We start from the raw sequence: 12894 nt of genomic DNA, 5'->3' as shown, positions 1-12894 counted from the left end.
CAGGTACCAATCAGGGACTTCTATTGGACATAAGTTCACTGAAGCCCATGCGGCATCCCCATGACTTCCTTTTTTGGACGTTGGACGTTAGCACTTGCTTGAGATGTTCGTAGGCCATTTGGTGTTGTCTGGGACACTTCATCATTGTGCTGTGTAATCAGAAATAACGTTGGAAATTGCTCGATCTTACGCATTCTGGCTTGGAGGAGGACGGTATTACTTACTCCCACTTTGGCATCGCTACTGGCGGCAGCGCCACCGTAAAATATCGCACGCGCAACCCATAGAGTTAGTACACATGCAACCATGCATGATGGCCAGTGATGTCCTATCATCATCGTCGTCTTGTTTCTTGTTTGGCTTCTTGTTTTTGCACGTGTCGCCTGTGGTGTCGCGCTCGCAGATGTTTTGATTTTGTAGTTGCGAGCAGGGAGCACCGACGAATCGCGACTTTGCGCCTTCGTCCTTGAGAGTTTCACTTTTTTGTTTTTTTCCCGTAGTGCTACTAGGTGAAGCGGAAGAAAGAACGTTTGCGATTCTCCGTTCCTGTGAATATTGTGTGGTGCTAACGACGAGGCTCGGAACACGGGGAAATGCCTACTCCGTCGCGTAGCGCGCTGACTGTGCGGCGGTCGCGCGTTCAAATCTTTCCCGACGTCGCCTCGGGATGCTCTTGACAACTCGCGCAGCTGACGCGGGCGATAGAGTGTTGTGTTGTTGATGAAATCGTCGCCCGAGCCGCTCTATGAGCGAGCAGAAGAGCGCTAATTTGGGCCATGGTGCCAGCGAACGTCTCGGAGCCTCGCGAGATGTCTTGCTCGTCGCCGCCTTTGATGCCGGCTGAAGACGGTTGCAGGTATATCAACTTCCTCATCTCCGATCTGTATGAATAGTCAAGACCCGTCGATTGCGGTCCAGTGCCCTACAAGTGCGACGAACTTTGTAGACGCTCTTGTGTCGATCGTTCGTTAGCATAAAACGCATGAGCGCTGCAACTCGGGTCTCGAAAGCTCCTTGCATAGTTCGACGTTCAAGAGGACAAGCTGAGCGGTCGAAGGGGCGAGAAAGTCGTAAATTTTTTTTCCGATTTTCTCTGCAAATTACCCGACGCGCTGTTAATTAAAGGTGCGACAGTTATGCGTGCGCAAATTGTTATGCACGCGCAGTTGAACGAGTTTTAAAATTTGCAATGCAATGGGCATGCGCAAAAAGACTTTACTACGTAACGCTTGACGTTTGAACCTGGGTTGACGTTTGAACCTGGCATGTTCTGTAGCTTTGTCTCACGTTAGTGTCAGTGTTCGAAAATCTCTTGCATTGTCGTTCGTGACCAAGAAATTGTCTCTTTCTTGCGTAATTTGCGTAATTCCGTTTGCGTTTCGTTTAATGAACGGCTTATTTTTTTAAGGCTATCTGCGCGTTTATGCAACATATTAAAAATGGTGCCAAAGTGCCACAGATAAGCAGTGTGTGTGCTGCTGATAATTTGAAGCTGTAGCATGGAGTTGTTATTTATTGATTTGACAGATCCCCTGACGAGCATGGAGCACAGCCAACATTGCAACCAGCACAACAGGTAAGAGTGCATTGCACGGGCAACTGCGTGTGCCTTAAAACGTGTGCCTTAATGCGTGCTCATGCAGTTGAAGAAGACAAGACAGAATCAGCATTAAGGGGGTTGGGAGACAGAAGAGAATAAAGAAGTTACAATTGGCAACATGAGTACACTGTCTGTTTATTATGCGGGCTTGTTACATGCCTTCGTTCATATATATATATATATATATATATATATATATATATATATATATACATACATATATATATACATACATATATATCTGTACGAATGAGTTCACATTCTACACTTTCTTTTTGGAAGTGGGAAGTGTCTAAATGGAAACACGTATTGTGTGTTCACTGCGTACAGCAGTAAGCAATGAACAGGGGCCACGAGAGTGACAGTCACAAGATGCAATCTCTTTGTACATAATGATGAGGAAATGACTGCCTATGTTTGCTACTTAATTGTAATACAGGTATGTGTATTGAAAGATGTTTGTACGTTAAGGGGAACACATTCATGTGCCTAAACATACCGATTCTCACAAGAATTCAACTGCAAGAAGTTTTTATTTTGCCTATTCAGAAAGAAGTCTGGGCATTACACAAGTAATTACAGTTATTGGTGTCTGAAGGAGTTATTCAGATAGGGACAGCTTATTAGATGCACCTACACTCAAGGACTATGAGAAATTGATTCCAATCAGTGGCTCAACACTAGTCCGCACTTGACTTCCTCCGAGTGTTTGCCAGGTAAAGTGGTCTTGTTCACTGACTCTAACCCTGCAGCTGTGGTCCTCGTCGTTTCCCTCTCCCCAACCCCTTCCCTAAAACTTATCTGCTTCCTGTACTATTCAATCCAATTCAGTACTATTCAATACTATTCAGGAATGTCACTACTTGCCAACGAACTGACTGTGTGATTGGCCCGTTGTGAGCGCTTACAAAATTGACGTGCAGGATGGCAAGTCACTGGTTCACCTCTTCGATGGTGGCACGTTGGTATCCCAGTCCTTCGCACAGTCACTTCTACAGAGCATCCTATCCAGCGTAGAGAGCAGAGACCCTGGTACGTATGTAGCGTGTTAGATAATTCGTTTTAGCTGGTGATATTACATTAAGGCAATGGCAGGCCTTTTGCTTAACAAGTTTCTCCATCTGGTCAACCCTTTATGGATGAGTGCTACCAACAGACAGAAAAAAAAACATTGCTTTCTTGATGAGTTCTGGTTTCGAATATGAAGCTTTTTGGCTAAATGTGTTTGCTGTTTGTTGGACTAAACCTCCAAAAACAGAGGACGAAGAAGTTTGGCATGTTGAAAGCATGGTCAGAGACAAAAAATCAGTGCACCATCCTCAGCTTCAGTGACATCAGAAACGTAGAGGAAATGTGGTGTACACCTCTGTTTCACATATGACAAGAATTGAAGGTGGCACACCGAGTACGTCCACCCCCACCACCCTCAATCTATGGCTGCGCCCCTGGCTTGGGGTAAAACTTTTTTTGGTGTTCTACCTGGTGTTTGCCCACGGGAAACAAACCTACCGTTGAAAAAGATTCCATCAAATATTTTTCTGCTTTTTGACTATCTTTATTAATGAACAGCATTATATGCCCCATTTTGCTAAAATTTGGCAGCGGCATGACCGAAACACGGTACCAATAATGGCTGGTGGCGCAAAAAGTAAAAACACATTAAGGAATTCTCGGATTGATGTCAAATTTTTCAGTGCCTTACACAACCCGGTATCGTGTCTTCCCTATATGCAAAAGCTCATGCAACACTTTTGGTGGTGTGTGGGTCCCTGTTGTCATCTTCTATCACACGCTAACAATCTTTCAATATGAAATAGCACCACTGCACTCTGCGCATACATTTCTTGGCTAAACCCCCATAGTGGGCAAGAACCACATACGTGACAAGAAACAACAACACGCTTGACAACAAATCATTAGTGTATAAAATGAGGCATACCACCATCATCGTGTCTCAAATGGAGCTGTTGCATCGGCGCGACCGTCATGGACGCCAGTGCTGTGGACGCCGGGACTGTGGCCGGAAGGAAAGGCTAGGACGCAAATGGGTACCGAGACATAGAACGCCTTTATTGTTCGGGCTGCCAGTTAAATAGGCACGGCTGCTTATGGCAGCGCGGTGCACGGTGACATGCGGATAAATACCTAAGCGAAAACATTTCACCAAAGTCACTACAATGCTTTCACATTCCCACATGTAAGCAGTATTATGCTTCTCTCACACGAGCACACAGTAACTTCTTACGTAAGCGGTTGTTTACCAAGTTTTTATTGAAGAGGTGTTGCGCAGCAGACACACTGCACCGACAATCTCTTTTTCGTGTTTCCTTCTGGACACGCCACTGCGAAAATGAGCGTGTCACATGAGATGATCGCCAGCTTAGTTCTCCTGAAAGTCATGCATCATGCATGCCTGCCAGCTTTCCTGAATCATTTGAGAAATTTACGAATTTAGGCTCATATTAGGAATGTCTCGTCACGTTTAATGAATAAATTATATCTGTTCACAAAATGGTTTTCCTGATTAGTCAGAAAACTTTCCATTGAAAGTATTCTGATTGTGAAAGAATGCAAAAGAGGTGCTTACTTTGAGCAAGTTTGCGCAGAGAAGTTCCTGAAGCTGTCGCTGGAAAAAACGTGCTCTAATGGCAATGTGCTCCTTGTCACTATTTGCTATCCAAGTTTGTGGTTGCTTATGTGCTGCGTCTAAAATTAAATCGTCTTTAATAAAAGACGTATGCATCCCTGACGAGAGCGAGCTTTTAATAAAATGTTTGCTACCCCCTCTCTCCCCCTTCTGTTTTTCAATATCATGTCAATGGAATTTTATGAATATTAAAAATTTCGAGATTGGAAGGTATGCTCATGATGCACGACATGTGCTCCTCGGACTTCTTCTTGCTTTGTATCTTTTTCACCTTTACCTGCAACAGATGACATCAAAAATGTGTTTTTAGTCGACTTTTCATTGTGCGAGTCCTTTGTAAAGAAAGCCCTTCTGTACACTTCTTATTTATTCTTTTGCTGGTTGACAAAAACTCAAAACAGGGCAAGTATTCTTTCTGTTCACACTTCTTTATTTACTTTTATTTTGATTAGTGGTGGCAACTGCCTGGGCTGACACGCTGCTGGATGTTCTCGAGCTTCTACCAAGGGCCACGATATCGCAGCAGGTGTGTCGTGCATTTCTGACTGTGATTCGGTTTCAGAGTAGGACAACCTCAGAACTTAGGACAACTGAGAGTTGAGCAACTTAGTGAGGATTCATGGTAGTGAAAGGCAGGGGGCAGGCATGGACTTAAGGAAACATACGTTGCATTCTCATCATGCCCATGTTTGCACGGCCGCCTTGAGAACTTCTGCGATACGGACATAAGTAAACATCAATTCCATTCTCATCCTTCTCGTCATCTGTGCGTTTGCATAGCAGCCTTTCGGTACCAAGAACCTCTGCGATAAGGTGTGAAATGGAATCAGTTTGGTTCAAGTTCATCATGAAAGCAGCGTAAAAGGGCAGTGCTCATAGAGAAAAAGAGTAAGCAGTTGTTAGCACTTGTCCTGTGTGCTTCTTTTATCTGTGTAGCCACCCTTTTTGCACCACCTTCCCTAATAAACATGAACTTGAGCACTAGTGTTACAGCCACCACATTACAGCAAGTTTTCATTCAGTGGTATTGCTAAATGCTATATATGCTATTGCTCTGCTATATGCCAAGGCACATTTCAGGCAGATGGGATGATGGGTAAGCGATGAGGCATGATGGGTCTGTTACCTTTCAATTGGGAATATAAGAAGACACTTGCCCTTTTTATTGAAGCAATGTACTCGGTGTTTGCGAATGTAGATCTTTTTAACGAGACTAAAATACTAACCGAGAATATGGGCATGAAGTCGTGAGAACAGCTTGTGGTGTCTCATATTTGAAGAAATGGTTTGCAGCTTATCACTGAAGCAACTGTTAATTTTGGAGAGAGTGAATCCAACTTAATTAGCAGACTTCTGTAAATTCGTGTATGTTGTCTGGGGATCAGCATATAGCATCGAGGTGTCTAGCGACCTGGAAAAGTCGTAGAATTGTCAGCAAACTTCTTGTTTTACTAACATTGAAAAAAAAGGGTTATGGCTTCTAAACACCTCTATAGAGAAACCCATGTGGAAATGCATACAGGTTTCATAGCTGCGAGCTACTCTTATATGAATGACCATATGGTGGACTCTTGATGAACAAAACTTGCTTAAATGGAAATGCGTGATAAATGGAACAGTAGTATTAACATTGGTTGGCTGCCCACGGACTCGGTGTTTGCAAACTTTGGTGAAATTGAACCCACATTTTTTTAACTTTGGGTAAATGAAACGTTAACCTGAACCACCACTTACCTCATCGATGTGTGGAACAGCAAAGGTCTGCCAAACATGCCAAATGGTGATGCTGTAAATGACAAAATACAATCCATCAGGCACTTGAGGCAGAGATTATGCAAATTAAAGATGGCAAAGTTGCAGTGGTGTTTCCACCATGAGGACTTCGTAATGATCTGTTAGCAGGAACAGATCGCTAAGGAGTAGGTAGGATCTTGCAGTTTGGCTGCAACTACTGCTTTGTTCACACTGCTAGGTTCACCTTTGACGATGCCCTTGTTACTGCTTTGAAGACACAGCTGAAAGTATAATCAGTGAAGTTCTTAGCAAAGACGGTGATTTTACTGACGAAGGTGTAAACATTACTGTTCCAGTGTGTGTTACCGTTTCGGATCTTATGATAAAACATGTAGTTGAAAGTCCGCAGTGCCATTTAGAGTGCAAGGACTGCACAGAATTATCGGGAATCTTATCGCATGTGACCACAACCTTGTGCAAAGAAGCTACAATATTACAAGCAGAGTGCAGTGAAGTCTTTTTTTTTTCACCACAGTAATCAAAAAACACTCGGATGCTTTTAAAGTAAAATAATTCTTGGCGATTCTTGTGCCCTTTGTTTAATTGAAACTTTAGGTAAACAGAACTTCTGTCCCTTCAAGTTCCCTTTAATCGTAGTCTACCGTATTTTCATTTTGTGAAACTGCATGTCTACAACTAAAAACATTTGCAGGTATTGCCAGTCGCAGTGCAGAAGGGCCAGGTGTCCCAGTCACCCCTGTCCCGCCTAGTGTCTTGCCGTCTGTTAGGTGCAGTGGCCGCATTGCTGGAAACAGTTGTGTAAGTCCTCTTTCTGTCTTCCATTTTGCATGTAAAGGCCAACCAAATACAAGTTTCAGTTTGGCTAAATTGGTTATAAATGAGTAGTTGTACGCTAGCAAAGGCAATTTTGGCAAACCTGCAGGTGAAAGGTGTAAGGATGCACTCACTTATATTGAGGCAAGAGTTCTCCAAATGCATCGTTTTGTATCTCAGCACTGCTCATGTCCATGGTTCTGTTCACTGTCGCCTACTGTATATTTGTTAGTGCTGAGTTTTTGTTTCTTTTGTGATGATAACTGGATGCTACAAATAAAATAATGTTCCTAATGTGACATTGTTATGTCAAGACTAACACGTAGTCCTTCATCTGTGCTTTTGAGGGGTGATGAAATGTTTGCTTGCAGCCAAATTTTTCTGGTTGTGTTAAAAAGGGTGCAGAAGGAGCTGCTACCGCTGGCAGAGTCCCTCTGCCGGGATCCTGATCCAGACGTTCGGGCCAGCATGTGTTGTCAGCTGGGCACTCTCACTCGGTCCATCGGGTGAGTGCCTGTCGCTTACCATTATGATGGAGTTCAAGGGATGCAGATGATAAAAATTATTTCGCCTGTATTTACAAATTAAGGTATGCTACCAAATTACCCTTTGTGAATTACCCTTGATTTACCATCGAGGGAAAAAAAAAACGCCACCCTTATTGTAAGAGGAGGCCTGGCATGCCAGAAAAGGTGCGAAATCAAAACATGGGTAGCCGTGCTACCTTAAAGCTTCTGCACCAGCTTACCATGATATCTTAGATTTTGATGGCATCCTCTCCGGCCATCATTTACATTGAATAAAATTTTACTCTCTCTCTCTCTTCTCTGGCCTAGTTAATACTTTACTGGTAAAGATAGACACTGTATTCTAAATGACTCAAGCACCGAACTTTGGAAAAACACTGAAGCACCAAGTTTACAAATGCGTAACTTGGTAGTATTAAAAACGGATATGGCTTTTCTGTAGATTGGATCTGTCAGAGCAATCTGAAGTGGACAAATGCCATGTATGAGTTTGCAGCTTAGACGAAATTGTTGCAGAATTAATGACGATCTGTGAGAATTCTACTTGCAACTCAGTGGTAAATTACAGATTTGTGTGTAGTACTACAGCAGTTTTGTCTGTTTATAAGTCTAAAAGGGTGCACTTTACGGAAATGACATACACGTCACTTTTTATTGCCGAGTTACAGAGTTATAAACGTGATGCGTCAGTTTTCTCAAAATTTGCAATCTGCAAGAATTTTTAGAAAGAGATTATATGAATCAATCACTTTTATTTCTCATTTAGGAATGGAGGAGGGTGAGGAGAAAGCTGCAAAGGGAAAACTTGAAAAGCACTGAACCTGCAACAATATATGACAGCGAAGCAGGGCAAGAAACATACACACACAATAAAATAAAAAGTGATAAATGAAGGTGCCGCATGTCATCATGCATAAGATAAACTTCATAGACACATATATTTAATGAATGCTTAGACTTATACTGTGCAATAAAAATGTACTGTGCATACTTATCACTGAGAACCGAGCAATGGCAACAATGGCAAGATAAGGTTAGTACAAATTCCACAAGTGCTATAACACATAAAAGTAAAGAATTAATGGTATGTCAACAAAAGGAACTCGATTTATTACTCATATAAACGTGAAAGAATTACCATATTTCTACGATTCTAGCACGCCGCCGAATACAATTTGCACCCAATTCCCAGCGCAAAACAGGAGTAAATGGAGATCGCTGAAAGAAGTCATTCTTGCTCAGTGGACATAATGTAGTGCAATCATAAGGATGAAGCGATGAAGCGATGTTCAGTGCTTTATTGTGGTTGCAGGCTGGGAATGACAAAGCAGTACCTGCTGCCTTGTCTGGTAGAGCTGTCCAGTGATGCAGACAGCGCAGTTCGGCGTGCAGCCCTGGAGGCTACCGTTACTATGCTGGGACTGCTGGATGACGGTACGTTTTTCTTACAGCAGTCACTGTCACAAACGCTTTTAGCTAATAAAGGGGGGGGAGGGGAATGCCCTGTTGCGTCAAACACTTTTAGCTTTCAGCACGTCAATGAGTCCATAATACCCAAGTGTGTGTCATTATTCATTTCGTTCTGTCTTTTGTACTTTTTCACTCCTTGTTGAGAGTGCTTCAATCAGCCAGCTTTGGTGCTTTTCTGCTTGTAGTGCCGTGCCGGGACAACCTGGTGTCGCTGGTTCTCCGGTGGAGGCAGCGTTCTGCTGGTGAACTAGCTTTCCTGGCTACGCAGTTTGGACCCCTCTGCCGCCTGCCTACAGGTGAGAAAGCACGTGGCTTTAATGCTGTGAGGTGTGCAGAGGTGAGCCCAGGCCCCAAACAAGGCAGAACAGTCTCAGTGAATGGATGCTGAATGCTCTGTATTGGGGCAGGTGTTTAGAGTTGTGGGATCTGGTGCTCTTTGGCCATATTTGGCCCTTGTGCCACAAAACGCCACATTCATCAGAGTTATGGGACATTACAATTACACATAAGCAATGATTACGAAGAACTCTAAGCTTAAGGCACGTGTCACGACTAGAGTTCACGCCTGGTGAAGCTCTTGTGTCGAGGTGAACTAGTGGCTTGAGATAATCACAGTTAGCTTTTTGAAGCGGCCCTTAGCTGAAGACCAAGCCTTGGACACGCACAGCACTGGTGGTCACGAACTCGCCTAGCCGAGCCTGGCACTGCAATCCTGTGACTGGTTCAGGAAGGCATCCAGGGCTGCAAGCTCCAGGTTAGGACTGGGAGAAGATGGGGAACCTTAGTCCAGGAAATGCAGGCTCGAGACAAAACCGGTCCAATGAGACACAGCTAAAGAAGAGTTGCAAAGACCACAGGCTCCACTCTTACTGGAGGTGGCTTCCTGGACTCAGTCCATGGTGCAAGAGGCTGCTGTCATGCAAGCTGGCCATGACTCTCCAGATTTTAGAATCATTGGACAGGTGGCTAATCAACCTGACAATGAAACGGCCCAGACGGCGTCTGCTCTTTATCGACAGCGCTGACGACAGTCCACCCACACTGTGCCAACGATGGTTACGCACGGAGCGGTGATCGAGTCATGTGATGCATTGTCCTGTCGTCTGTCGCACAAATTAGCCTTGCGGTTACCCACTTGCCTTAAAGTTAGAATAGCCTTTCTGTATATTGGAGAAAAATTGGATAACAAAACTTTTTATGCAGTAAGCGATTACCATAAAATACTGGCCAGCTATTAAACTGAGAACTTCATTTGTGTTCAGTACAACATAACTTCACCATTTCATTAGTTTCAGAGGGAAAAAAGCACTTGATTGTATTCATCAGATATTGTATTGATAAAAAGATATTTTCCAGACCTTCATATACCAGAACTGAGCTGTAGTCAGCACTTGCATAAGAATTTGCAGTTCCCTTTAATAACAGTAGACTGTACTGTACATATATCTTGATTTCTATGTACCTAAGTGACTGACAGCATGCTACGTTCTTGTTATGCAATACTAAGAGACCCTCAGCATGTGCGGTGGTGCATTTTCTTGCCCAAAATATGTAAGCATTAAATTTTGTGAAAGATGTTTTGATATACAATATATGGCACTTTTTCTTGAATCGATTCTATGTTCGATTTGACCTATTCAGTATTCGCACACCTCTAGTATAATGACCATGTGTCACTTGCTGTCACAATGTTCAATAATTTTGGGGATATTGTTATTGCCTTCGACAGCTATTTTTGTTGCAGTGGCCATTTTGTCCCACGTACACAGCCTCGTGTAAGCACAATGCTTTCTTTATTGCATTATATTGCAGACACCACGTCTGAAATGCATGGCATTTTGTCGCTCATGCTTCAGGAGCCCGCTGTCTCGCATCAGTGCTCTGTTAATTAAACCGCTGCCAGTGGAGGCTTTGGAGTTGGCTTTTGGCTTTGGATGTCACTGAAACTTCAAATTAAGTTCACTGGAAGGAACTCAGCATTTTCAGTGGATTTAAGCATGTGTGCAGTACATTTTGTTTGCCCGAGGACAAGCTTGCGGCATCGCTGAGCGCCAAAGACATGGCCTTAGAGATTATGGGGCACTGCCCTGTGGCAACCTATCAGTTTCCTACAACAATTACTAGAGGGAACCGCAAGTATGACAATTCGGCCAGCATGGGAAGGATAGGCAGCACGTGGATTTTAATGAACTTCATCATTTGTGGATTCCAATGACACAGTGGGTTTGCAAGCCGACCATTTTCGAGGCCATCGTGAGGATGAAAAATGCCAGGAGATGCGAGAGTCGAGCATCCATAAAACCCTTTGCTTTGTGCTTTGCTTAGTAGTACAGGGATTAAAGCATTAAGTCTGAAAGGAGTAGTGTAGTTTCTTACGAGCCTTCTTGTCTGTGGCATTTGGCAGGTGCCGTCTCACTTAAGGCTGTCTTGCAGGAATTGTCGAGAAGGATGGCTGGCTGGTGGAGCTCTACCAACAGTTGTCGACCGCCGGATTGTGTGTCTCCAAGAACAGTCCAGACAGAATGCCCACTTCACAAGCCGCCGGCAGCCGGTGTCGTCGGACTTGTGCCCACTTCTTTCCTGTAAGCCTGATCTGGACATTGTATTCCACTTCGTCACCACATGCACTGTTGAGTGTGCATCTTGATTTGGTGCAAGGGGAACTAATAGTAAAGGGCATGTCTGCCTAACATTCGAGAGCGTCTGTTGTTCCTTTTGAATTAAAAGACCCCTTGAGTGTGTATATTAAATTGGCGCACATCATGCCAATATTCTCTCATAATGATAGGAAGAAGGAAACACTGCCAACCTGTTGGTTAAGAATCTAGCTTTATGTTGAGTGTATTTTTGTCCAGAGGAAGAAGCAGCGCTCAAAAGCACAAGGATGGCAGCAAGCACAGTCATCAGTTGTCGAAGTCCAATTTGTGGATCGAGTGCATTAGCTAGTTATTCATGACTCATCGTACATTCCTGTGTAATCGCTGGTGGTTGCATATGTTCGAGAGTTTATTCCACTCTTTGCGACATGCAGGCAGTTGAATTAGTGAAGACTTCTCTGTTATGGAATCCACAACAACATTCAAGAAATTTGAGATACATGTAGCCACATCTTGTGCCAAGCGATAACTTTGTAAGAGTAGTTAGCCAGTGAAAAACAGTCACAGAAAGAAGGATAAACAATTTACATCTGTCAATATGAAAAAAAATATGTGCTTTGCACTTGAAATGATTTGTTGTACACTTTCGATGAAAAAAAATGTGGTAGACTTGTGTAACTTGGCAGTATCTCAACCCAAATTTCAGCAAAGCAGACTTCCAAGTTATAAAACTGGTAAAGCACAACATAGAACGGAAAAACAAACCAAGCCAGCCAGATGAAAGAACAGAGCGCTGAATTCACTTAGAACGCACTTAGAATGCAATACCAACTCGCTCAAACCTCAACCCTAGAGACCTCCAAGTGTCATCTGTGTCCTCAAGCTGTGTGTCTTGTCCTTGTCCTGTTGCTTTGGGCCATAATTAGTCACCAGCTAGTTCGTGTGTGCACCTCGTTGCAGTTTAACCACATCGGACTCTTGTACTTGGTTTGTGTTGGCTAATGTAAACACTTGAAGGGTCTGCGTTAGTCCTTTTCTCATCTGTTAACCTTTCAAGGCACACAATTCATTGCTTACACCGCCAGCAGTGAGATGGAAGATGATAACCTTAGTAAGATGAAAGGCCAATTGCAATGAAATCTTGGTTTGGCTAAATTCATTAGAGAGTTTTAGAACAGGGACTCCGAAAGTTTGGGCTCCACAGAGCTTTGTGGGCGTTAGCGTTGGGGCATGCAGGAGTGAAGAATTTTAGAGGAGGGCTTTGTGTTTGCAGATAGCATCTTGCGCTCGCAGTGCCACTACGGCGTCAAAAAAAAGCTTTTATGAATAACAAAATAAAATAAACCATATTATGATAAGAAGAGTAATTTTGACATTTGTGTTTCCATGTTTCATTACAATTTAGAGGTTATTATATTAGCAGCAAGCAATAAATTGCGTTTAGTTTTAAGTAACCAACTTTACGTTCCTTCATCAGCGAAGTTA

The 12894-nt window shown here is 43.3% G+C and overlaps 1 protein-coding gene across 1 annotated transcript in view; it reads left to right on the top strand.

Annotated features, from left to right (window-relative positions):
• Nucleotides 1-289: 289 nt before the first annotated feature.
• Nucleotides 290-12894, top strand: part of LOC126544927 (serine/threonine-protein phosphatase 4 regulatory subunit 4-like) — a 43952-nt gene continuing 31347 nt past the window's right edge. Inside the window, exons 1-9 of the mRNA XM_050192475.3 lie at nucleotides 290-856; nucleotides 1528-1576; nucleotides 2524-2632; nucleotides 4700-4773; nucleotides 6694-6800; nucleotides 7214-7321; nucleotides 8655-8776; nucleotides 8998-9108; nucleotides 11246-11394. Of these exons, the coding sequence (XP_050048432.1) occupies nucleotides 777-856; nucleotides 1528-1576; nucleotides 2524-2632; nucleotides 4700-4773; nucleotides 6694-6800; nucleotides 7214-7321; nucleotides 8655-8776; nucleotides 8998-9108; nucleotides 11246-11394 (909 nt within the window). The 5' untranslated portion in view covers nucleotides 290-776. The remainder of the gene's footprint in view (nucleotides 857-1527; nucleotides 1577-2523; nucleotides 2633-4699; nucleotides 4774-6693; nucleotides 6801-7213; nucleotides 7322-8654; nucleotides 8777-8997; nucleotides 9109-11245; nucleotides 11395-12894) is intronic.

Source organism: Dermacentor andersoni, chromosome 10 (assembly GCF_023375885.2).
Source record: "Dermacentor andersoni chromosome 10, qqDerAnde1_hic_scaffold, whole genome shotgun sequence".
Taxonomy (NCBI): Eukaryota; Metazoa; Arthropoda; class Arachnida; order Ixodida; family Ixodidae; genus Dermacentor; species Dermacentor andersoni.
The sequence above is the reverse complement of the archived record's forward strand: the minus strand, read 5'-3'. Positions and strand labels throughout refer to the sequence as shown.